Source organism: Chamaea fasciata, unplaced genomic scaffold, assembly GCF_029207755.1.
Source record: "Chamaea fasciata isolate MVZ Bird 193981 ecotype frontalis unplaced genomic scaffold, bChaFas1.0.hap1 SCAF_3, whole genome shotgun sequence".
Taxonomy (NCBI): domain Eukaryota; kingdom Metazoa; phylum Chordata; class Aves; order Passeriformes; family Sylviidae; genus Chamaea; species Chamaea fasciata.
In genome coordinates this window covers 1,454,625-1,480,023 of record NW_027094088.1, presented here as the reverse complement: position 1 = coordinate 1,480,023, position 25,399 = coordinate 1,454,625, and the positions used below count along the sequence as shown (strand labels likewise).

General features: G+C 45.1%; 3 protein-coding genes across 5 annotated transcripts in view; all 3 read right to left on the bottom strand.

The window, feature by feature from the left end:
- COMMD1 (copper metabolism domain containing 1) overlaps window positions 1-5,631 on the bottom strand; it is a 50,859-nt gene extending 45,228 nt beyond the window's left edge. The window contains exon 1 of the mRNA XM_066177694.1: window positions 5,418-5,631. Coding sequence (XP_066033791.1) covers window positions 5,418-5,612 — 195 coding nt within the window. The 5' untranslated portion in view covers window positions 5,613-5,631. The remainder of the gene's footprint in view (window positions 1-5,417) is intronic.
- A 462-nt stretch (window positions 5,632-6,093) lies between these two features.
- On the bottom strand, window positions 6,094-13,116 carry CRLS1 (cardiolipin synthase 1). 3 transcript variants are annotated; one of them, XM_066177692.1, is made up of 7 exons: window positions 12,944-13,116; window positions 11,000-11,137; window positions 10,444-10,573; window positions 9,524-9,609; window positions 9,121-9,189; window positions 8,723-8,814; window positions 6,094-7,239 (listed from the first exon to the last, which is right to left on the bottom strand). In XM_066177692.1, the coding sequence occupies exons 1-7, from the start codon at window positions 12,974-12,976 to the stop codon at window positions 7,152-7,154; spliced, it is 636 nt and encodes a 211-aa protein (XP_066033789.1). In that variant the 5' UTR covers window positions 12,977-13,116; the 3' UTR covers window positions 6,094-7,151. The 3 variants fall into 3 exon arrangements, with proteins under 3 accessions (XP_066033789.1, XP_066033787.1, XP_066033788.1); XM_066177690.1 differs by lacking the exon at window positions 12,944-13,116 and adding an exon at window positions 11,430-11,681; XM_066177691.1 differs by lacking the exons at window positions 8,723-8,814; window positions 12,944-13,116 and adding exons at window positions 8,649-8,676; window positions 11,430-11,681.
- A 23-nt stretch (window positions 13,117-13,139) lies between these two features.
- MCM8 (minichromosome maintenance 8 homologous recombination repair factor) lies at window positions 13,140-25,386 on the bottom strand. Its single transcript, XM_066177681.1, has 18 exons — window positions 25,130-25,386; window positions 24,760-24,834; window positions 24,552-24,634; window positions 24,222-24,371; window positions 23,765-23,868; window positions 22,798-22,996; window positions 21,869-21,954; window positions 20,888-21,039; window positions 19,842-20,040; window positions 19,557-19,587; window positions 19,194-19,334; window positions 18,401-18,542; window positions 17,619-17,814; window positions 16,595-16,808; window positions 15,750-15,959; window positions 15,114-15,190; window positions 14,510-14,699; window positions 13,140-13,235 (listed from the first exon to the last, which is right to left on the bottom strand). Exons 1-18 carry the CDS (start codon window positions 25,275-25,277, stop codon window positions 13,143-13,145), a joined length of 2,490 nt encoding a protein of 829 aa, XP_066033778.1. The 5' UTR covers window positions 25,278-25,386; the 3' UTR covers window positions 13,140-13,142.
- Between the last annotated feature and the right edge of the window lie 13 nt (window positions 25,387-25,399).

Genomic DNA, 25,399 nt, shown 5'->3' with positions numbered 1-25,399 from the left:
GGATAAAAGAAATGCATTCCAAGATCACTGCCACCCTTAAAAATTCATCCTGCAGTCCTCAAGCACAGCAGATGAAGAGATACTGAACTCCCCTGGGAACTGAGAATGAGGAGGGAGTCGCAGGCTTGCTAAAACTACCAACTTTATAAAAGATGGAATACTCTGAATTACACCTCGGGCTATCCACCAGAGCCAGGTGCTGGTGCACTGTGAACAAAGCAAAAAGGCAAGTCCCACTCACTTTGTTCCAACAGCCCCGTTTTTAAATCACTGGCTGGCTAAAATAAGTAAAGGAAGATTGGGTTTCCTTGTTTATGGCTGGTAAATCCAACGGTACAAAAGTATGGAAAACTACTGTGCTTAAAGCTTCAGGTATTGAGAATACAAACCAAAAATGCCTTCCCCTCAAAACAAACAAATCCCTACTCATTCTTGCTTATTCTATACATTAAATTTGTTCTACAAATTTCCTTTTCATGCACCAGCTGTGAACTTCACTGGCTCAAATACACACCACAGCTCCTGCATCTTTGACAGAGTGTTATTGAATGGGAAAGGAAAAAAGGAAAGGGGAAAGGGGAAAGCGGAAAGGGGAAAGGGGAAAAAGGGAAAAGGAAAAAGGAAAAAGGAAAGGAAAAAGGAAAAAAGGAAAAAAGGAAAAAAGGAAAAAAGGAAAAAAGGAAAAAAGGAAAAAAGGAAAAAAGGAAAAAAGGAAAAAAGGAAAGACCAGTGAGGTTGAAATCAATATTTTTACTGCCTTGACACCATCAGTTGGCTCCTGGAGCAAGCAAGAACCAACCTTCTTCCACACCAGGTGTAAGACACCTTTTTTAGAGCACCACGTAACAAAAATGAACAACATTTCAGCACTGAGCCTTTCCTTTCTCCTTTTAGTCTTTCTTTATGCATCAAATTGAGGATGAGAGAGCTCAAGTTCTCTCCTTGGCAGAGTCCCACATTTAAAAGAGGAAAGGCAACTCAAAGCAGCCCAGAAAATCACCAGTGCTGTGAGATTTGGAATTTCTGGGGTAGCTGCTCCTCCAAGGGACGGTGTAGAACCGAATTTGGGAATTTTCCTGAAATCTGGGGGTTTTGGGGCTGGAATTTTGGGCCCAGGTGACTCAAAAAGGGGAAAAAAAGGGGGGGGGGAATGGGGAAAAAAAGGGGGGGGGGGATGGGGTAAAATGGGGAAAAAAGGGGGAAAAATGGGGGGGAAATGGGAAAATCACCAGTGCTGTGAGATGAGCTCCATCACCCTCTTCAGCATGTCCCACACACCTTGGGGAACAGGGAGTAGAGCCTCAGTGGTAGAGAAATAAAGGCACGAAACTCCAGGTGAAGCCTAAGGGAGCCCTTCTCCCTCTTCCAATACATCCCACCCAGCATGTGCTTGATGGATATTAATTAACCAGAGGAGAAGCAGTTAATTTGGATTAATGATCTTCAAAGGCAAGATCTGACTCCCTGCCCTTCAACCAGAGGAGATTCTTGTTGAGGTCAAGAGGAGCACTGTGGGGATCAGGTTGGAATAATGAATTTAATTATTAATAAATTAAATAGCTACACAAAATCTGCTGATCCCACACACACACACACACACGTGTGTGTAACTTAAATCATCACACCTGCAGGGTTTGGGGTTGGGTTTGCTTTTGGTTTTTTTTGAGAAATGGTGTCATTAATGATGAAAATGCTAAATACTTGCTGAGATCCTAGAAATGTAACAAATTCAAGCACACATTTGGATGGGAAAGTGGGAAACAGCAGGACATGAAGCACTGCCACCACCGGGGAATCTTGGAGAGATATAATCAACATTTTAATTAGGAGAGAGAGAGGTTTGCTTCTTGTTTGGACAATGCAGAGTCTACCACACCTCTTCTAGATCAGTGACTCAGATCTCATGACGTTTCTTTCATTTACCTGTTTTTCTGTGGGTAACTTTAAAAAAAAAATAGTAAAAAAAAAGGCACTGCAAAAGGTCAGGTAAACCATTAAACTCCAGGTGAGCACAGGATATCAGCATTTCACAATCCCAAATAAACCCCAGGCCTTTCTCTCTCACAGGTGATTTATACACTGCCAATGCCAGAGCCTTTAACAACACAAATCCCGACTTTTATAAGCTGAGAAATCAAGAAAAGAATCGTTTAAAAACCACCCCTGTAAGGATGCTGTTCTTTCTAGCTGACATACCTAAGCCACAAATCGCTGTTCCAGGCGGTGGAGCACTGATCTTATCTCTCCTGCACCCAACCTTCCTCTCCACCTCATTGTTTTCAGGTATTTTCCCCCTCAGCTTTATGTGACCTGCCAGCCGGGCCCGTCCCCTGTGAAGTGACAAAATAATTCGCATTAAAAGCAGTGAGAACAGTGCCCGTGCACTTTTCCATCACTGCGACACAGGTCCAGTCAACGTTACATTTTCTACCCTCCTGAGGCAATGCTGAAAATGGGGGGGAAAGTAAAAAAAAAAAACCAACCCACGTCCCATTATAACACTATAAACATTCCCTCCCTCACAGAATTCCGTGCCCAGTTATGAATGCATTTCCAGCCAGCCCAATAACAAACAGAATTATCCATTATAAGCCCAGCCACTCACTGGAGTGAAAAGTGTAACATTACAAAGGACACATTTTGGGGTAGAAAACAGGCACACAGTCCTGCTTTTCTTGTTTCCTTTCCCCGGATTCAAGAAGAATGAGCTTAAAAGATTTTTTTTTTTTTTTTTTACTTAGAAGCAGGCACAATTGCAAACATCCAAGTGGCAGAAAGCAAGCAGTGTCTCCTGTGAGCTCTTCCAAAATTGTTTTATCTCAGTCCTCAGGCTGAAGCTGCTCTCCCCGCCAGCACAACTGCAAAGTGCTCCTGAGTCTGTGACTTCCCGTATTTGAGGGATCACAAGGAGAAAAGGAAGAATGGCAACTCTTTTGCCTCATTAGAAAATGCAAGAAGTCGTTTATTTCCCAGCAGACAGCAGGAACTGGGAGCAGAAACGTTATTAATAGAGTTTAGAAAGGTGGTGAATGTATAATTTTTTTTTTTATTGTACCAGAAGGTTAACAGTAAAAAAAACCTGTGTTTTCTTTTTTCTTCTTTGTAACATTTAAACTGACTAAGCAGAAGGTATGGAGGGGAAACCACCTTGTAACCCTGCATAAAAACTGCCGACTATCTGTTTTTTTAATCAAAATGAAAAGAACCAAAAAAACCTCAAGAGAAACCGTGTTACCAGACAGAGTGGAGCCACCCACAAATAAATCCACCAGAGAAGAGGATCGGGGATGCTGGCAGTCTGATTGATATTTTACCTTTCACACACACCAGGCTGTTTATCACACATGGAAACTTAGTGTTTGCGAGAAACAAACCGACTCATAAATCAAACAGAATGAAATGTTTCTACTCCTCGCTGCTGAAATGTTTAATAAACATTTATTTAGCCCACATAAAGTTTGTTCCGAGGCAGGAGAGGGAAGGAGGACACTTTAAAACCAGCAAAAGGATCCCCGTTCAATAAAATGCAAGAGGTTGGTGCCACCAAAAGGAAAACACCGGGATTACTGCACAGGGAAAGGAATTAATACTGCAAATTAAACTCATGGAAGCAGCAGACAAATGGAGGGTTTTAATTAATCTTTGAAAAACCCCCAAAAAGCTGGGGGTGAGAATTCCCAAAAGCTGATCTCCCCCAGTGTCCCCCCCCCAGTTCTGCCTTGCGGGATATTCCACACAAGAAATCTGATTTTTTTTTTTTAATTAAACTTAATAAAAAACCCCCACGATTTGGCTACAAAAATAAATTTGGCCTCTTAGAAAGAGGTCAGCTGGTTCAGGCATATTCAGCAGCAAAGGAAATAGGTGGAAGAAGTAGATGATAACCCCTTTTATAAACATCTTTTTTATTAACATCAACTCAGCACTGCTCTCTATAAAATCAGAAGATTATATAGAGAGAAATAAATTTTCTTCCAGGGGTAAGAAAAATTTAAATTTTTTAATTATTTTCTTTTATTATTTTTAAAAAATTAATTTTTTTTTTTTTGCAGGAAGGAAAAAATAAAACCCCCCAAAAGGTAACAAACACGTATCTTTCCCCTCGGCTTTTGTAATTTTAATCACAGATTTTTCAAAACCGATTAAGCATCAAAACTGGAATAAACACGCTTAGAAATTCACAAGGAAGGGAAAAGGCAGGCCTTGAAAATAGAAATAAAGAGATCATTTCGTCTTCCAAAGCACAGTCCTAATATCGACCTTCCCCCCTCCAAAACTGGCAGGGGTGAAGGAAAGAGGGCCAAGGGGTTGTTTTAGGATACTCCAAAGCACAAATCCTGTAAGGATTTATAGAACCGAGGAGTCATTTCTTTAAGTCACCCAAGCCCAGAGACAAAAGAGAGAGCCCCAAAGGAACCAGTCTTTAGGATTCAGCTCCCACTGCAAGCCTTTCCGAGCACCACACGAATCTGCTCGTTAAATAAACAATAAATCACTCATAAAGGCAGAGAGAGAGAGACATCATCCTCATGGAATTCTCTTTAAAACCGCCGAGCAGGTTGATGGACGCGGCCGAAATCGCCGTGTGTTTACCCACAAGGCGGCAGCGCCCATCCAGGGATTCGTCCTCACCTGGAGGATCCCGGAGCCGCGGGCAGCTGTGGGGATTAGAATAGAAACCAAAAAAGCTCCATTATGGGGAAAAACAGCTTCCCTCTTGCACAGAAAGCAGGGAAAGCAAACCGGCTTGCTTCGTAATTGGTGGGTTTTTTACAAGAAAACTGAGCGCAGACCCCAAATGTGCCTGAGGGGAGCCCGAGGCACAGAACCGCACAACACGGCTCGTGGTGATGCTTTAAATTTAAACTTTCATGTATTTCAGGTTCTGTGCTGCCCAGGGTGCGGCTCTGAGCTCACAGGCAGAGCAGGGACACAAAACAAACCCTTCTCCTGCTGCACACCAAGGACAACTCTCAGCCCCAAAAGCACCAACGATGGGGTGGAGGGAGGAACAAGGAGGATGGGACCTCACAGCGACTGGACAATTAAACCTCAAGATGCAAATGGACCAAAACTTATAAAAATGTCAGACTTTGTGACTGGCTGTCCATTTTTGTGACCATTTTGTGTCCACCTTGGATGTAGCCCTGGTCAGGCTCTTGTCCTGCCCATGGTGCATCCTGGAGTCCTTTCAATAAATATTTATTTATTTATTCTTCAGCTCAGCCTTCCCAAGGCATCAATGGAGGCCAAGCCCCGCCCTGCCCAGAACCCCTCAGGAGTCACAGCGTGCGCTGAGGGCTCTGCCCAGACACCCGGGCAGGGCGGGGCAGGGCGGGGTGTGAGGGGTGTGAGGGGTGTGAGGCCGATGGAAGCGGTTTCCCCCACCCCGCCGCCCCTTCCCCTCACGCCGGTACCTGCAGGAGGCCGCCCATCTTGGCTCGCAGAGCGCGGAACTCCTCCGGCGGCGCCTCGGGGTAAAGCTGGGCGCGCAGCAGCTCCTCGGTGATGCCGGCGTTGCCGTGGAAGGCGGCCTGGGCGATGCCGCTCAGCAGCGCGCTCAGGGACCGGCTCCCCTCAGGCGGCGGCGGCGGCGGCTCGGGCGCCGCCATTGCGGCAGGGCGTGCCCGGGGTACGGCGGCCGCGCGGGGACACAAACGCTCCAAATGCGCCAACCAGAACCCGGCAGCAACCATCTGAATGGGTACAAGAAATGTTCGCTTTATGAATTGTTTTTTTTCACGGAAAATACTTCACTACTCAGGTATTTTAAGGAATGATTTAAATACATGAGTATTTAATCACAGGCTGTGCCCTCTACCCTTTGCTGAGAGATGCAGGGTTGAGAACAAAACATGGGGCCAGGGAAAATGAAGATCAAGTGTTTCCTCTTTGCACCATTTTATACAGGTTTCAGTATAAAAAAGCATTAAAATGCTTTGTGAACATTAACCAGAACCTGACAGCAAGCACCTGACTGGGTACAATACACGTCTGCTTTCTTTCCTGTTTTTTCATGGAAAATACTCCACTCCGCATTTATTTTAAGGAAACTTTCACGGGCTTTGCCCTCTATCCTTTGCAGGGCTCAGGAGAAAACACGGAGCCAGTTAAAACAAAAATCAAGTGTTTTGTCCGTGCACCATTTTATACAGGTTTCAATATTTTTTAAAAAAGCAGTAGAGCTCTTTGCATATACAAACACATTATCGCAAAAAACCCAAATTGTCCTTTCTTAGAGGGGGAGCACAGAGTAAATCTTTCAGCTAGAAGAATTAACAGCAAACACATCCAAAAGTTTCTTCCACTGTCTCTATTCATCTGGGCAGCATTTTAAATGTCCTCTTCAGCCAGGAGTATTGGGATTAAACATTTTTAGAAGCTTCAGAGCATCTGGAGACACAGGGATTTCTTTCAGTCACTAGAAATGAATATACAGGATGAGAAATTAACTCCATTTGGGAGCAGGCTCCTCACAGCACCACCGACCCTCCTCAAAATCTCTGAGGACAGTTCACCATCGCTCATCTTTCACAAGAAAAGGGAGCAGGGAGGGAACTCTTCATGGCTTATCTGTATCACCCACGGAAAACAAAGCAACATTTCTCTCTGCTTGGAATTTCTGAAGATGCTGTGAAGAAATGCTTTCCTGTGCTGGAACCTGAGGTGTGTCATTAGGGCCTAATGAGCAGTGCTGCTTTATTAACACAAGGACAAATTTGTTACTCTAACTGCTTTTTTCTTCTCAGCTCTCAGAGTACTACTCAGCGCCTGGCACTGAATATGGCCACACACATCTGGTGCCAGGTGTGTGTCGTGACTTCAAAACCAGCACAAAATCACTCAGAATGCACACAGCAGCAACAAGCAACCCATCTTTTTAAGAACGTCATTTATTTGGTTCTGTAAACAACCTCATTATTTTTTTTTTTTTTTAAAGAAATTAAAAATACATCGAAAAGTCTCTCTCTACACATATATATATACACAGTACATGTTCAAATTTCACCTTCATTGTGATGCCACGGTTCAAGCAGAGGGACAAAGAGTGCTTTGATCCAAAAACTCAGCTGCAACACCACCACCCCTGGGAGGGCACAGCACCTTCCTGCCCTTCCAGGAACGTTTCACCTCTCCTCACAGGCACAACTTCACTTGTTCTTGATCACCTGGACAGTTTTTCTGCCGTAGTGGTAATAGCTGTAGGCAGATGTCACCGTTGTGAAAGCTGTGACACACCTGTGGGGAGGAAAAGAGTTCCTGTAAGTTCTAAATATAAAAACTGCTTTTTTTTGGGTTTTTGGTTTTTTTTCTTTTTAGGATCTGTTTTTAACTACACGGTCAGGAACTGCGCTCCACAAACACGCAGCTTACAGTTTCTCAGCTGAAATTCAGTGCCACGGGGAGGATTAGATCAACAAAGGGTCTGCCATCCAGTGGTAAGCAGCATGCCACAGTGTAACTGCAGACCAGGGGAAATTTTCACCGCACAGGCACTTGTTTCAGAGGAGGGAAAACAAAAGTTTCAGCACTTGCAGCCTCCATAACTTTCAGCAGCTTCAGAACGTGAGAAACTATTCCTTGGTAGTGTGGAGAGGGAGCAATCAAACCACTCAAGACTTGAACATTTTCACCAAGCTCCAAAGCGAAAGAACAAGTTCCTGCTTCAGCCTCTTTTGTTTCCTTCCCAGCCCACAGATATCTCTAAATGAGCTCTGGGTGAAAGGTTGACACCAGCCCCGAGGTGGGAGTCACTGCTCCAGCCCTGCCTGCCCCTCGGAGCACTCTGCCGGGGAGTTTCTCAGAGACTTCACAGAGCAAATTACACCCAGAGGCAACTCTAGAGTTTATTTCAGCACCAGGATAAAAAAACCACAGACTGTTAAGATCAAGGTTCACTCATAGCTCCTTAAACACTTCTTGGTTTGGGGTTGGTGGTTTTGGTTTCTTTGGTTTGCCTGGGGTTTCTTTTAATTTCCCTGGGAGACAAGGAACGCTGGATTTTGCACCACTTTAAACTAAGTAATTCTGAGATCTGCTGTTCAGAACTCTTTGTTCTGAACTCTTATCTAACAGCCCAGGGAAAATAACTGTACTTGTACAGCTGCAGTTCAGACTCAGTTCAGATCTCCAGCGACAGTGGCAGGAACAGCACGACTTAGGGAGGAAAGCTCCTTTATGCCTGTTCCCATCCCATCCCTCCCCTTCCCTCCTAAACAGGAATCCCCATTTCTCCATCTGCTTCTCAAAGAGGCTGCAAAAACCTGGATTTTGAGACAGCAGGTATAGCATAAGGCAAAAATAAGAATGGCTCCTTTTACCGATTCCAAGGTTGCTTTTTTCAAGGACACTTATGGCTTGAATAAATGAGGACTCCACACAGCCTTTCTTCCCGTTCCTTTCTTCTGCACTGACCTGAATTTATGTTTTGCCTGTGTACACCATTCCTACACCAAAGACTTGTTTCCAAGTTATTATTCCTGGACCTTAACTAGTTTCATTGCTTGTACAGTAAATTAAGTACCAATAAATATCTAGATCTGCTGTCATTCAAGATTGAAAGTGTAAAAATTTGGGCACGTGGGCTTATTACATCTTCTGGGCACATTTTTTTTTGTTGTTGTTCCACACAAATTGATCTCAATTACCAGTTCCTTTAGGAGCACATTCAATTATCTGGGGGGAAAACAAAACAAAAAAAAGAAATTAAGGTATTAATTACCATAATGTTTGCAGATATATGCTGTCCACATAATTGAAAACAGGAGCTGCTAAAGAAGCCGCCACCAAAATCAGCTGAACCGCTGTGTTCATCTGAGAAATGTCAAAAAAAATAACCAGGAACTGTGAGCAACAGCGAGGAGTACACTGCAGGGAATACCAACACACACTTTCATTACTGCTTCAAGGATTAGTCTCTATAAAGAAAATTTATTTAGAAATGAAGCATCTTACTCTGTCAAAATCAGCACGTGCTCTGACAGAGTGTAGTTGAAAACCTTTCAGGATCTGTGCATAGCTGGCACAATTTTGAAACCGTGCTCAGCAGGAGAGGTAAATTATCCCCAAAATGCCCCAAGTACCAAGGAGTTGCCTTTTGTAGTGAGTTCCTGCTCTTACCTTGCTAATGAACGTTGGTTTTAATTGTGCAGTAGCGTAACAGGGGTTGAAATACCTACTCAGTGTTCTCTGTTGGGGAGAAAAGAGGAGAAAACAAATGTACGTTCAGTCTGATATACCTGCTGACGTGATGATGAAAAGGCAACTAAAGAATTACACTGCTCTTTCCTAAGATTTATTATCACGCACAGGAAAGAAGTTTATAAAAGTTTAATATGACTTATCTTCACAAACCGTATTTTATTAAACGCTGCTCCGCTCAGGAATCTGTCTGGCCAAAAAAAACCCACAACCATCGAGCCTCAAGATGGCAAATCTCTGGGTCACAGCTTTGCTAGGAGCTTGTTAGTTTATTTATTTTTCTTTTTGTTATGATTGCATGTTTTTAAAGCTGGGCACTCACCGGTGGAGAGAGAGTTTTGTACCGCACGTAAAAAACGGCGGCGATGAGCGCCGCGTCCCGCAGGAGGATCATGGAAGTCAGGGGAACTGCAAGAGCAAGCCAACAGCAGCCAGTGAAAATCTGTGCCCCTGACTGAAGGTAAAACACACCCAAAAGAGCAGGGAAAATTGGAAGCAAGACAAAGTAATTCTCCTGAACGAGTTCTATGCATTAGTGAGGATGCGTAACACAACTCCTGAAAGGGTTTAAGGTGAAGTCTTAAAACTTCATGCACTTACTTAAAAAACTCTTTACATCCTAAAAAGCTTTTACTCATTTACTTAAAAAACTCTTTACATCTTAAAAAGCTTTTACTCATTCACTCATTTACTTAAAAAACTCTTTAATTATTCCTTAAACTTCATGTTCAATGCATTACTGAGGATGTTTAACACGACTCCTGAAAGGGTTTAAGGTGAAGACCTAAAACTTCATGCATTTACTTTAAAAACTCTTTAAATCTCAAAAAGCTTTTACTCATTCACTTAAAAAATTCATTTCCTCATAAAAAAACCTCATTTACTCATAAAGAACTCTTTAATTACTCTTCAAACGTCACGTTCTCTGCATTACTGAGGATATTTAACACGACTCTTGAAAGGGTTTAAGCTGAAGCCTTAAAACGATCCAGTCCATTAGGAAAAACAACTTTATGGAGCTGCTATTATTGCTTTAAAGGAAGAGCACTTAAAAGTGGCAGCACATGCCAGCTGTTTTTGCATGTGGCAGCACTCGGTTTCCGTGGGATCCCTTTGGAAATGTTTATTGGGAGCAAAGAGTTCCAAGAGATGCAGAGTCTTCCTTCTAGGAAAACAATGTTGCTACACATGAACTGACCACCTCTCCCTCTTATCCAGCGCACACAAGTGATGTCTCCTCACCTGGGATAAGATTTGCACAGGTGAGGCTGACGTAGAGCACACTGATGAGGATTTTATCTGCCAGGGGGTCGAGAGCACTTCCCAGCGCCGATTTCTGGTTGGCCCAGTTCCGTGCAATGAATCCGTCCAGCTGGCAGAACCAAAAGTCAACAGCTCTCTGTTAGAGGGGTAGGAACCAAAACAGCTCCTGCGTGCTGCTTCAGGGAGAGATTTAATGAGTAACATCAGGTGGAACAGCGAGTTTAACTCTGATAAAACCCGATGCCTCTTGGCTGACACTTGTATCATTTGACAGACCACCGCGGAGTGGCCAAAGCCCACCTGGGGCTGGTCAGGGAGCCCTGACACTCCCCTTCCCTCCACCAGCATTAAATCCCCTCCAGGCACCTGCAAATTCCCTTTGCAGCGCCACAAAGGATAGACACAGCCTTCCTAGAAACCAACAAATCTACAACCACATGTTTTGTACGTTTGTGCTCTGCACTGGAGTCTGTTCCAATAGAAGCCCAGGTGACGCCAGGGTCCCCAAATCCTCCCCGAAGTGACGCACACGTACCAGGTCTGTCACGCCAGCCAGGACAAAGACACCCAGGGCAACGTCGAAATTCTCTTCGACAATCAAATAGCCCAGAACCGGCGCCAGACCCATCCTGGCCATGGACAGGATATTCGGGATGGTCCAGGGGTTTTCATACTGCAAAGCAAGAAATGAAAAGAAAAACCACCAAAACAACAACCTGAGGGCAGGAAGGCGAACCCCACCGCGGCACGCAGTTAATCGCCACGAACGCTCTTTTTTTTTTCCCAGGGGCAGCACACAGAAAGCCCGGAAAGCTCTCGGCAAGCAGGTTACGCGAAGCACGCGGCCTCGAGCAGCTGAACATTAACCCCAGCAGGAAAACACCCACAAGGAGCCCCCAGAAGGAGCCGAATTCCGGCCGCGCCGCCTGCTCGCCCCCGGCCCGTCCCCGCCGTCCCTCGCGTACCAGCTCGGCGTAGGGCCCCGCCGCCCCGCGCTGCCGGGGGGGCTCTGGCGGGCCGGCCCCGCCGCTGAGGAGGCGCCAGGCGGCGGCGGGAGCGCGCAGCAGCCGCGGGGGCCGCGCCGGTACACCGGGCACACCGCCGCCCGCCGCCGCCGAGCCGGGCCGGCCGCCCAGAGGGCTCCGCGCCGCGCCGCGGAGCAGCCCCCGGGAGCCCCTGGCCAGCCAGGCGGCGGCCAGCATGGCGCGGAGGAGCGGAGCGGGAGGAGCGGAGCGGAGCGGAGCGGGGCCGGGCGCTGCCCGCCGCCCTACGCGCGCGGCCGCGCTGCCCGCGGGAGCGCGCCCGCCATCCGCCCCGCGGGACCGCGCACGGCGCGGAGCCGCTGCCGCCAGCGCCCGCCGGCCGCGCGCGACCTTTTTGCGGCGTCGGCCCCGCCCCTCCGCCGGCGACTGCGCGCTTTACGGCAGGCGGCCGGTGCCGGGAGGGCGCTTCCGACAATTCCCGGAGACTTTTCCGTCCCTTTCCCGCCGTTCTCCTGCCCCTTTTCCGCCTCCCTCCCGGCCCAGGAGAAGCAGGAATGGGTTCGCTTTTCCAGGACAGTGGTTTGTTTGCTGCTGAGGCGCGTTCCTGTCCCCCAGCACTGCCCTAAGCCCAGATCAGCATCTAACACCTACTCCCCATTAGCTGATGGATCAAACCTTGCCCCTTAACAGTTCACATCTAGAACTATAATCTCCTTCTTAAAGCATTTCGTCTGGCTGGCCAGTTTTCAGTTTCAAGCAATTTGGGTCCCTGACGTCCCTTAAATTAGAAGATGGAAGCACTAAGCTTCAGTATTTCTGATTTCTTTTTTACTCTGTTATATCTTAAAAGACTAGATAAGAGATCTCTTAATAGATACCTTCGTATCTGAGAAGTGAAAGAGGGAAAACAGAAGAATCAGCACAGTCTTGGTTTTTAAAAATACTTTTAAAAAGTATTTGAAAAACTTTTTAAAGGTTTTTCTTTAAGGAGGGGAGATTGTTTTTGGTGGTTTTTAAATTTTTACACTGAAAGCTTCTCTGGTGCTGTTTTGTTGCACGAGAGCACGATTCTGATTTCACCAAAGGTAGGAAACATCCAGCACTACAAAGATTTTTCTGTCAGGACCAGTGACACAGAAAACAAACAGAACCTGCTGGTGTTACAGAGCTTGCAATGGCCACTGAACAGCCTGGAACAAATGATACTTCTCATGTATAAAGTTTAATGAAAGTCAAAATCCTGCCTTTACAAATTAAATATTGTAATAAGGAATTTTTTTTTTCTTAAATCAGACTAAGATTTTAAATAAAATCGCGGCTTCAAAGCAGAACATCAAGTCAGTTTCAGTAAAGAACAGCTACAAAACAGTGCTGTCACAATGTTTGGGACACGTTTCTGGACTTGAAATGAGCTACAGTGCTGAAAGCACAGCTCCTGTCACCCCCTCATCAAAGATTTCTGGGCTGAAATCGTCTCTCCTCAGGGAAAAACACACCTTAGACTCCTGGAGGACGATGATGAGGTGCATTTTGGAAGAGCAGAGCTGTGGGATGAGCCAGGCAGCGATAGCACCTGTCAGTCTGTCCTGCTGCAGCTTGGCAGTTTAATCTCCAGCCCAGCAAAGCCCAGCTCAGCTCAGCTCCTTCATTCCAGGGCGATGACCATCCCCAGGAAATCCAGCACAGTGACTCTCCTCACATGGTCTGCAGCTGATAAACCCTGGAGCCTTTTTTCAAAAGGTAACCCTGGTCGTTTAGGGATCCAATAAAGCTGTCAAAATCAGACACCTGGGAAAACAAAGACAAAAAAAAGAAAAAAATCAAACTGGAGAAGGACGTCTTACCTGATGTAAAGCTTCTGCTTTAATTACACAGAGTTTTTACTGCAGGGTTACACAGAAGCAGCATTCTCTCCTATGCAGTTAGAGATGTGTAAATTCCAGTTCTGAAACACGAGTTACCTACCACAGAAAAGCAGGATTTCTGCAGCTCTCCCTGACATTTCCAGGTGTAAAACTTTGAAGGGGCAAAAATATTCTATATATATATATGAAGGGAGAGTTAATTAAATTCACTTTAATAAGCAGTCAATGGAGCAGAAAGTAGAGTTAGCTATCAATAATTCAGCTTGGCTGAAGCCCCCACAAGCACAGAATGCCAATTAATTACAGGATACATTTGTAGCCATGTGTCCTGCTGATGATGTTCCTTTCAGAAAACAACTTTAGGATGTCTGAGGCAGGAATGAAAACCTGAAAAGCATGTTTAATCCAGAGGAGGTAATGCAGAAATTTTGGAAACAGCAGCACTGCACTGCTGAAATAGAGCATGGACACAAGTCTAAATTTGGGATCAAAAACAGATGTGTCTGTTGGAGCCCTGGGCACTGGGAATTCCAGACTTTCTGTGCCCACAGGCACTGACCCCCAAGCAAACTCTGCATTGGACCTGAGCCCGTGGAAAAGGCTCCCAAAACTGAGTGACAGCACTGGGATTGTGGGTGTGGGGTTTGGATAGAAGGGTGTGATAGCACAGGGTGGGAAACTCAGAGTTTAAGGGTTTAGAATATAGTAATAGATATAAAGCAAAATGGAGGATTTAGGGCAGAGGCTGAGTCCTTTTTCACCTCCTTCTAGTGGGGTTTTGTAATTGGATGGAAAATTCTGCATTGAGGGCCACAGGTGGTTGGTTATTGGGTTAAAAATAAAAATAATTGAGGTGTCACTTCTTAATTGGACAGTTGATCCTTAAAAGGCCTTGTAGAGAAAGAGGTGGGGCCATTTTTTGGTTTGTGAGCTAGGAGTCATGGTCTGTGAGACCGTAACATAGCTGAGAATTAATAAGCATGAAACACCGTCTGTTGAGCACTTCATCCCGGGTCTAACGGAAAAGAAGATTAAAAAAGTAACACTTGGGGAGGAGGCAGAGGAAACGGATCCCTCAAACCAACACCTCAGGAGCTCTGCTCAGCCCAACAGCAGCCCGCTGGCAATTCCTGCCACTGCGGAGAGGCAGGGATCTCCCTGTGGCCACGAACACTCGCCGCAGGAGGAGCTGCTGACCCGTATGTGCAGCTCCCTGGCGAGGTGGCGCAGCTGCTGCAGGTCGAAGAGGGTGTTGTAGGTTCTCTCAGCAATGCTGCTCAGGGCAGACACAAATCTCCTGGCCTGGGAGCGGTTGCTCATCCCGGAGCCGTGCTGGGAGCGCTCAAAGTCCAGCTGCCCGAACTCGTCCGAGTAGGTCCCCAGCATGCTGCAAACGGGGCACAAAACAACACAAAACCCTCAGCAGGAGAGAAAAGCAAAGTGGATTTGATTCCCCACAACCACCCCCCATCAAGTCACTCCCTAAGCGTTCATCCCAATCACTTTGAAACTTTAATTTCTCACCTTTTTAAACTTTAATTTTCATCGCAGGGGGGGGGAAACCTTTCAGCAGAGCCTCATGTCTGCATTACTGTGCCCAGACACACAGAACCACTGTGCCCAAGCAGTTTGTATTTGACTGAGTGCTGCTGGCAGCTTTTAAAGAGCACCTAACAAATCCAAATAGTCCTATCATGAGCCTAAGCTTGATAAAAGTGATTTCTTCACTGTGAAGAAAAGAAGTTTCAAAGGAACAGCACCGTGACGCTTTATTTCTTTTTAAGGCAGTGTTGTCTATTACCTGTATTTCATTATCTCTATTACATCCTCAGCATCCTCCTTGGTTGACTTCTCTCTTAATTCCAACCTTGATCGTGCCTTAAAACACAAAAAAATACCCCCCAAAGGTTTAAGATACATCACAGCTGATGTAGAAAAGGGCTACAAGCACAAATGTTAGCAGCAGAGATGGAACCTAAGCCTACAGGATCAGAGGAAGCTTTCTCTGTTTTCTGTTAGTGTGTCAGTGTCACCTCCTGCACACTTGCACTTTTAGGCTGTGGCTTGGGGTTCATTTTATTTGCTTTTTACCAGTGCAACCTTGTGAGGCAGCAGATCACAAATAGTGATTTCTGCAAGGGAAAACAAAAGCCTTCTAACTTCAAGGTGGGCAGCAGGTTGTTCCTGCCTGCACCTACTTTTTTCTCCTTTTGGGGAATGTGACAGATTTTCCATCTCCTCAAGGGTGTTTTTTGCTTTATAAGAAGTTTTAAGGAACAGTAGCACTTAAGAACTGCTAAGCCTCTTGCATTCTTCTTAACAAAACAAAAAAAAAAGCATAGTGGTGAATAAGCTGTAAGAAATGATAGGATTTAGGGAGTACCTCAGGAATAATCTCTTTGCTTTCAATCCCTTAAGCATCCCAGCCTGCATTTACCTCAGTCAGTCGAATGAGGGACTCCAGCTGCCTGGTGGTGATGGGGGTGCTGTCTGCTGCCTGGTTCTGTTTCCTGAGCTCCAGGTAGAATTCCTGCAGGACCTGTGCAGCCTCTGGAGATAAGGCTGGGTGCACGTACTGCCGAGCGTACCCCACGTACTTCCTCAGCAGCTGGTGGGGAATGGCATCAAAGTTTTCTCCTGTTGAGATCTAGCACCAGGAAAAAGAGGCAGGTTTCTGTCAGACAGAGTTCTGCGCAATAAAAATTTTAATGTCAAATCATCATCTTTATGCTTTGTCTGGTGAAGTCATCGCTATGAGGGCTTTAGTGCTTTGTATATGAACAGCGTATTTCAAGTCCCCACACTGTGCTCAGACAGGTAAACACACACACTTGGCTATTTCAGAAAAAGCAGCCAGTGCTGCTCATCTGCAGTGACAGGAAATGCCAAATAGAATTTGTTACATAGTTAAATCCTTTCTTTAAAAGAGGAAATCCAAATTGCCAATTGTTACAGCTCCAGAGGAGACTAAACCACCACTGCTGATATCCTGTTTGCAAAAGTGCATGGCTTTACCTCCAGCAGGAGTATTTCTCCCAGGACCTGGCATTTGACAGCATCAGTTCTCAAAGCCATCAGTGAGGTCTAATGAGAAATTCTCCTCTACTTCCCAAACCCATGGAGTTACAGATACCCAGGGATTTGCTTCCACACTGGACTCAACACCCCATCGCAGATCACCCAATTATCACACCCAGCCCACTTCTGCAGCTCCTTACTGAAACCCACCACAGCAAATTGGCTTTAAAGCACCTCATGCAGCAGCCCCAGCACGTGCCCCACCTTCAGCCTGTGGAGCAGGGGTCTCTCTGAGGTGGCCTGGAGGACAGAATGTTCCTGGGAGCCAGCCCGGGTGACCGTGGCGCTGCTGCAGGCGTTGCGCCGCCCGGCCCGCAAGGCCATCACGTGCTCCGACAGCAGGTGGTCGTGGTCCTCGTTGGGAGTGTCCAGCAGGATGAACACCAGGTCAAACCTGGACAGCAGAGCACTCCCCATTCTGCAGGGAAGACAGGGGACTTGGAGTGCTTGGAGAAGTGGAAAAATTAGAGCAACTTGTGGCTTGTTATCTGCTTTTCCGTCAGAGTCGGGATTAAAAGCTCGAGAGACGGTGTTCTGTGTTTGGACTCAGATGTTCAGTAATTCTTATCTATGTTACAGTCTCACAAGCTGTGAGTTCTAGCTAACAAACCAAAAAATGGCCTTTTAAGGATAAAATATCCAATTATGAAATGACACCTCAATTATTTTTACTTTTAACCCAAGAACCAACCACCCGTGGCCCGCAATGTGGATTTTTCTATTCAATTACAGAACACCACCCAGAGCCATGGAGAAGAAGGTGAAAAGGAAGGACTCAGCCTCTGCCCTAAATCCTCCATCTTGCTTTATATATCTATTACTATATTCTAAACCCTTAAACTCTGAGTTTCCCACCCTGTGCTATCACACCCTTCTATCCAAACCCCACACCCACAATCCCAGTGCTGTCACTCAGTTTTGGGAGCCTTTTCCACGGGCTCAGGTCCAATGCAGTGTTTGCTGGGGGCTCAGTGCCTGTGAGCACAGAAAGTCTGGAATTCTCAGTGCCCAGGGCTCCAGCAGCAACTCTGTTCCACTTCAAACACAGGTAAAAGATCCTGCCCTGCTCATTCAGAATAAAGTACAACGGCAACTTCTCTCTCAAAAGCCACTAAAAATTATTAAAGTTTGTGTTCACAAAATTCAAGAAAGCAATTGTACATGAGCCACAAGGCTGCCAGAAGCATCTGCTCCTGAAAGTGAATTATAAAAGCAGGAAAGTGCTCACTTTAAGTTCTCAGACACAGTTTTGGCTTTGTTATAATGTCCTCCCACGGGGTTTGCTGCAGCAACAATGGATGTCCGAGCTGGCAGACTGCAAACAATGCCAGCCTTGGCCAGGCTGATGCTCTGCTGTTCCATGGCTTCCAACAAAGCCTGGTGCTGGTTCCCCATCTTATCAAATTCATCTATTCCACAAATCCCTGGAAGCAATTCGAACAGGACAAAGACTTATCAGACAGCACATTAGCTGAAGGACAAGTGTGTGCTGCAATCAGAAGTCCAGCTTAGAACCCCAGGGACTGCAGGAGACATGGAAAATCTCCATTTCAGCCAGCTTTGTTCTCATTCCATGGTCATGCAGCCAAACCACTATGAGCTCAGCCTGACTTGGGGATGCAGCTTTTTGATTATTCATTAAGATGATGAAACAAGCTTTTTAAAAAATAGACAACGTATCCCATAAGCAAGTTCCTTTTCAAAACCAGAGTCCAGCAGCTGACATCAAGTCAGATTCCTGAACCAAAAAAAAAAAAAAAAAAAAAATCCTAGTTCTTTGACACAGTAAGGCTGGGACATGAACTGGAGAACTGAAGTTTCCCTACACACCAGGAAAGCAGGAATTGCCACTGGAGAAGCTCAGAACTTCCCAAGGTGTGCAAACCCAGTATCATGCTTCAAAGAGAGATTTTTAGTCCACAGCACTTGGGCTTGGCTGAGCCTCAGCAGCACACACACTCCTGCCCCTCACACATGGCTCCACAGACCCTGTGGCATTGCATGGATTACCTTGGTCTCCAAGCACTAAGGCACCAGCTTCCAGGGCAAAATCTCCAGAAGTGCCATCTCTGGACAGAGTAACAGTCAGGCCAGAGGTGGTGGAAGTGTTACCACAGACATACACACCTCGAGGAGCGATGTTACACACAGCCTGGAAGAGAAACAGAGACTTTTTCCCTCCCCAAAGTGAAGAATTTCATAAGCCTCATTCTAGAGAAACAATTCAAATTTGTTTCTTTCTACTGAACACTGCCCAACAGTCAAGCTGTAACTCCTTGCAACTCCATGACACAAACTTCTGCAAAGCTGCAGGAGTAACTTCTCTAGGATGGCATTCTTTTTTAAAGTAACAATATGAAAAAACAAATCAGTTACTCTATGCTGGAGAGTCTCCATTCAACAAAAGAGTAATTTAAAAGAATTGTTTGCTGAGATTTGCATGCTTGCATATAAATCCAATACTTTGGTTAAGTTATTGCAAATCATATCCTAATGCAACAGGTCCCCATGAGAAAGACTTTTTAAAGAAGGTCTGGGTGAATTCTGTCCCTCCCTCACTTCACAGTGACCGTGGAAAAAGACATGGAATTTAAAAATCATTTAGTTTAAGGAAAAAAAAAATCTATTACCAACTGTCATAGTCATGCAGAAATGCCTACTGAGATCAAAACCCAAACACAGCAGCAGGTCCCTTGCCCAAAAAGCCAACACAGAAACAGGGTACAGAATGGAAGCAAACCTCACAGGAGGAGAGTCACATGGTATTGAAAGTCGCAGACAATAGTAATCAAGGAAAGCATACTTGCAACATTTGACTTTTCCCTAATCCTGGATCTCCAACCACCAGCACATGCGGATCTCCTCGCACTGGGATCCTGTTCTTGTCATCCACAAACTTCTGGCATCCTCCAAACAAGGCCAGGGCCAAGCCTGCCTTGACAATCTGTTGTGGTACAACAGGCCAGCGCTGGTGAGTATTTGGCTGCGGTGACCAACACTGGAGCTCCCCAGAACTGGCCAAAAGAGGCTGTGAGCCACAGCCACCTGTCAAAACAGCCCCTGCCCCTTCCCCCTGTCCCAGATAAGCTTTGGGAGTCCTTTAGGAGTTGAATGTGGCATAAACATTTCAAACTGGAACTGCAAGCAGAGTTTTTAAATGACTTACCTCGTGGCCATAGATTGCAGGGCAAAGAGAGCTGAAAAGCAAAGCACAAGGTAACATAAGTGGAAGATAAATCATGTACTACTTACATTACATCAAAAAAATCACTTGTCCTCCCTCTCATCACAGAACACCTTAATAGACATATAAAACTTTTCAGGTAGCTGAATTTCCAACAGAAAAGACAAAGGAGAACCAGCTTCCCAGTGGTATCTGCACCTATTCTTGTCTTAATCAAGTAGCCACCTGTAACCCTCCCTTTAAAGCACTGGGTCTGGCACAACTTACTTCACAATGAGCCTGAACAGATTTTCCTCAGCTTGGATCTCTTGGATGGCATAGAGGTCTTTAAGGGAAAATTCCATGAACGACCTCTGAAAAGTCTCATCATCAAAATTCTTCAGTTTTTGCCCTTTACTGTTGCTGACGGAATTTGCCTCAATGTACAGTAAGAACAGACACTTGTCATTCTTATTTTTAGAGGTTCCTGTTGGAAAAATTCAGAAAGGATGATGGCATACAAATATCTACAAATGGCATAGAGTAATTCAGAAATATCAGGTACAGCCATGTTCATATTTAAGTACTGAACATCTGCACTTTGTAAAATTGATGCAAAAGGAGTTTCCAGTTACACTTTGTTCTTTGAAGTTCCCTCCACTGACATACACAATCAAACATTTTGCTGAATTGGAGGGCATGTGTCTAGAGAGAATTTTGTCCCAGAATCAATGAATTTTTCCAGGGATTTAAAATTATTACATTATTGTAGTCAAACAAGAGTTGAGTATAAAATGTTTCCACTCAGTATTTTGAGGGGAAAAAAGATGCACGGTGCAGAAGCATTAAACACGTGGCTTAGTCATTAATCAGTAATTATCAATTAATAATGAATCATTTTCAATTATTCAATGATCAATAATAATAATTAATAATTTTCTATATAGATTGATTACTGAGCAAAGAATGAAGTCTCAGAGTAAAAGAGTCATCTGCAATATATTCTTTCAGAGCAACACACAACATTATTTCTTCACTTTGGGGAAAAAAAAAAAGGAAAAAAAAGGGTCGAAAAATTTCTCTAGGGAGACTAAACTAAGATAACTCTCCTTCACAACAGTGTGACAGTTCTCCTCATGTCTGAAGGAGATAGTAAAGGAAATATTTTACGGCAATATTTGCTTAATGTAACTCCTCATTGTAAAAGGTTGGTAACTTCTGAAGAAATTCACACTTTATGCTCCAACGAAGGGGAGTGACTTGCTGTTCTCATGTCAGCACTGCCAAAAAAAACCCACCCTGGGAAAAAAGGAGTCTCAGATGGTGCCCCTCACCTTCCTCAGTGCTGGCCACCTTCACAATGCCCGTGACTGTCACCATGTCCCCTGGGACACAGCTGTCCACCAGGTCCTGCACCAGCTCACACTCGATGGTGCGCGGGATCCGTCCCGCTTCCCTCTGGTCGTCTGACATCAGCTCCTGCACCCTGCAACACACCAGGGGAGCTGGGAGAGCACACAGCACCTGCCCTTCCTACTGTGGCACACAGCTCTGGGCATCTTTGTCACCTCACTCTGCACTAAATGGGCATAAACTGCTCAGAAACCCCAGAAAATGCAGCGACGATGAACTCCGAGTCGAAGCTCAGATTTTCTACCGCTGACGAGTGGAAATACATGAAGTAAAAGGGATCCATATGAAAAAGAAAACAAAGAGCTCGGATATTATAGCCCTCACGAATTCTTAGTAGGTATTCCAAGCCTGGAAAAGCCCAAGGAATTTTTCAGACCATAACAAGAATAGTTGACTCTCTGGTTGTGAGAGTTGCAGCTCTGAGGTTTCCTGGAAGCCAAGCCAAGCTTTTCCAAAGCAGCTGTGATAAACAGCACCCTCTGGAGCTGCTAAGGAGCACAGGTTTTTACATGAAGATCACTCCAAACTAAGAATTTTAACCCTCCAGTTTACTTCCAGCTCATTCAGGTCAAGTGGCACACCAATATAACCTAACAGGGCTTTTCTAGCTGATCCACAGCTCGTTAAAGGGAACCATGAAATCATAGATGCAATTAGAAATGATTGAGAAAAGCAAAGAGCACAAACTGAGCATCTCTCCAAGAGCTGGGTAGGGGCAGAAGGAACTTCCAGGAAAACATTACAGGGCAGGTTACAAAGTATACCAGCGCTTGGATAAAAACTGCTTTGTGATACAAATGTTGGAGAGCGCTTGCTGCAAAAGACAAAGATTATTAAAATCACAGAGTTTAACACTCCTGTCACTTTCTGAGTGTCCTGTGACATCCCATTTTTGTGCTTACTTGACAGACTGCCAGTCCACTGTGGTGGTGAGAGGAGAGCTCCTGTCAGGGGTGAAGGACCTGCCCCGGCACTCGGGAACAAGGCACTGCAACAACAGCAATTCTGATTCATTCCCAGCCTGTTCTAAACTCCTACGGTGGAATTGCCTGATTTTATTTAAAAAAAAAAACCAAAAAAAAACAAAACCCAAAAACCCCCCTAAAACAAAAAAGCAACTCCAAAAATACCCAAACAAAACAAAACAAAAACAAACAAACAAACAAAAAAACACCCCAAAAAAACCCAGCCGAAGGAATATAATTCAGCATCATTCCAGGAAAAAAAAAAAACGCCAGTTCAATTAGGGCTGCAAATTAGGATGTACATAATTAATGAGCATCTATCAAGCACAGACAGCTGAACTCTGACTCTCAGCTGTTAGAGCAAATACAGCTGAATTGTGTGATCCCCTCAGAGAACTGGTTTGAGAATAACCAGGCACTGTCCTATGTCTAATAACTTCTGAAGTCCATTTAACAAAAAGTAAAATTAAAATAGAAAGTTCTAAACAAAACAAAACAAACCCCAAACACCACCCACAACAAAAACAAAAAACCAACGTAAGCATAGAAAACCACCACAAGGTGGAAAGGTCTTTTTAAACATAACTGGTGAAATGGAAATGAAAAGAGATCATATTTTTTCCCAGATTTCAGGGAATTACTATGTATTTTTTCCCACACACCCTGTCCCAGCAGCACACATTTTTTTACAAGTAACAAGGGTCTGAAGTAAGAAAAGCTGCATGGCACATTTAATTACTTTTCGGTGTGTCAGCTGTTTAACCTACCTTTAAAAACTTGCTTTTTTACCACCTGCAGTGCTTTTTTTTCTCTTTTTTTGGTCAAAACCACAACAAAAATCACCAAGTTCCCTGGTTTTGGCTCACCTTGGTGGGAAGGGTGTACTTCCCATCAGGCAGAGGAACCCTCTGCACGTCCCCACAGGCAGCACAGGTGAAGGCCAGGTTGGTGCACAGGGGTTTGATGTTGCTCACCCTCACCACGGTGCCACGCAGGGCGATGTATTTCCCGTAGCAGTTGGCCCTCACGTTCTTCAGCTGGGTCAGAGGCTCATAGTTGTACACCCTGCATCAGCACACGGAAAATGAGGACAAAAACCAAGCCACAAACCCATCCACAGCCATAACCAGACAAAAAAAAAGCTCCAGAATATTCAATATTCTTCACATGGATCCACCTCAGCAGCCTCAAACAGTACAGTTTGTTTATCCAGTGACACCTCTGGCCTAGCAAGACTTTAAGATCATCCAGAACTGTCTCTTTCCATAGTTTCAGATAAAGACTGGAATTTAGACTTGCCTTTAGTAGGGCTAAAGTTTTATTACAGCTCTGCCACCACCAGCAGGGAATTAAAAACAATAATTAAAAAGAAAATAGTTTTTTTTAAATAGTAATTTGAACTCCAACAGAGCTTACACAGCCAGTTCCCTCAGACCCCTGAAGTGTGAGATGCCATTAGTTCTGACAGAGAAAAAAAAAGTTCTAAGGGTTTGTTTCATTAACAACTTCTCCAGTCGACAGAAATTTAAATAATTCTGCTTTTGATCAATACACACTTTATAGAATAGTCGTTCTACTTCTAAGCCACTTCTCTACTTAAAAGTTTTTCTCGTTCAAGCGGTTTGTTCAGCTTATAAGGAGGTTTCATTTCAATCTTTTCTTCACAAGGACATGAAGAAAAAAGCAAAATGTAGGGTGTTCTTCTGGAAAAGCTTCACCATTCTCCCATAAATAGGTACGCCCTCACCATGCCTGGACAATGGTAGGGATTAGCCAGGAAACAAACAGGGAAAGAACTCTCTTCCTTGGAAAGAAGTGCCCAGCAGGCCTTACCTGGCGTGGATGAGAGGCACGTTTATGATGGGATCCCCATGCAGGGGCAACCCCTCCTGCACCTGCAGCTCTGCTGCGTGTCTCTCCAGGTCCTTGGTGAGCACCTGGAAACAGGGAAGGGGACACAGACGCCCACAGGAGTCAGAGCTCCCAACAGGGAGACACACAGGTGGCAGAACTACATTTAGTCTCAGCCAGCTTCTCCCGTGATGGACAAGCAAAATGCACCGAGACCAGAGCAAAAATTGAAAATTTTTGGATTCAATTCAAAATGCAGTTTTGTGGGTCACACAGGGAGGGGAGAGATGGAAAGATTTGAGTTTTAAATAAACAGTGATTTCCCCCAAGACAGAAAAACACAAGACATGTGGGGTTTATAAGATAACTGCCTCTAAGTGTCACGGATTCTTTTTTGTTGTGAGGGTTCTGCTGCCACGTATCAGAAGCTGGTGTTTACCTGATGAATTGCCAGCCCCATGCACTGCAGGATTTTCTGAGGCATATCCCTCAGCTCGGCAGATATGTTCGGGATTGATTTAGTCAGCTCTCTGTCCTGGATGAGCTCCTTATAATCCACGAGGATGCTTCCTTTTCTTTCTATTTCATCCTGGGAAACATCAAAAATGATAAAACACACTTCAAATGTGAAGCGAAGCACCCAAATCATATCCTAAATGTTTCAGGTTCCTTTTTGATAAAAAAAAACCCACTAAAAATCCGTAATGTTCTTGTATCAACAACAGGTTGTTGGGGTGGGATTTGCTTGGCTTTGGGGTTTTTTTTTTACCTTGTCATAAAGGTCGATGCGCTGCATGAAAAACTTTTCAAAGGCTTGAGTCTTCTGGACAAAAGGAGACTTGTCATTGAAAACTAATTAGAAACACACCACGTTAGTGACAGAAAATAATCCTTCCCGTTCAGAAAATGTAACTAATTTTAGGAAAAAAAAAAATTAATTTAAATACTTGCTACATGTCATTTCCGTCTAAAGATACCTTCGGAGAAATAAAGTTTCCAGCCTTTATAGGGAATAAATTGCTCCATCGTCGATTGGACCAGTCGAGATTTTGCTGGGGGGAAGGAAAATTTAAAAAAAAAAAAAAAAAAAATTAACGCGGATCGAAAGAATACGGGTAGCGAAATTTTGCAAGTTTTATTTATTTGTTTGTCTGTTTGTTTGTTTGCAGTGTGCTGAGCACGGGAGACAAACAAACTGTGCTGTAATTGCCTAGCACAGTGCGAGGGAAGGGAAGGGAAGGGAAGGGAAGGGAAGGGAAGGGAAGGGAAGGGAAGGGAAGGGAAGGGAAGGGAAGGGAAGGGAAGGGAAGGGAAGGGAAGGGAAGGGAAGGGAAGGGGCTGGCTCACCAGGTTCGGGCATCCTTTTGGGCTCTCCCTTCTGTCCTCTGCCTCGCCATCCTCCTCCTCCTCTCCATCCACCTCCTCTCCATCCTCCTCTCCACCCCTGGAAGCCTCTCCCCCGGGCGCACCCCCTGCCTCTGAGCTCCCTGCTCATCTCCCACAGCAAACCGAGGCGAGGAAAGGAATTTCACCGGGAGATCTTTAATTTAAAGCACGGAGCGAACCGCAGCGGCTCCAGGCGCCCTCAGCGGCGGCCGCCGCCTCCCGCCCCGCGCG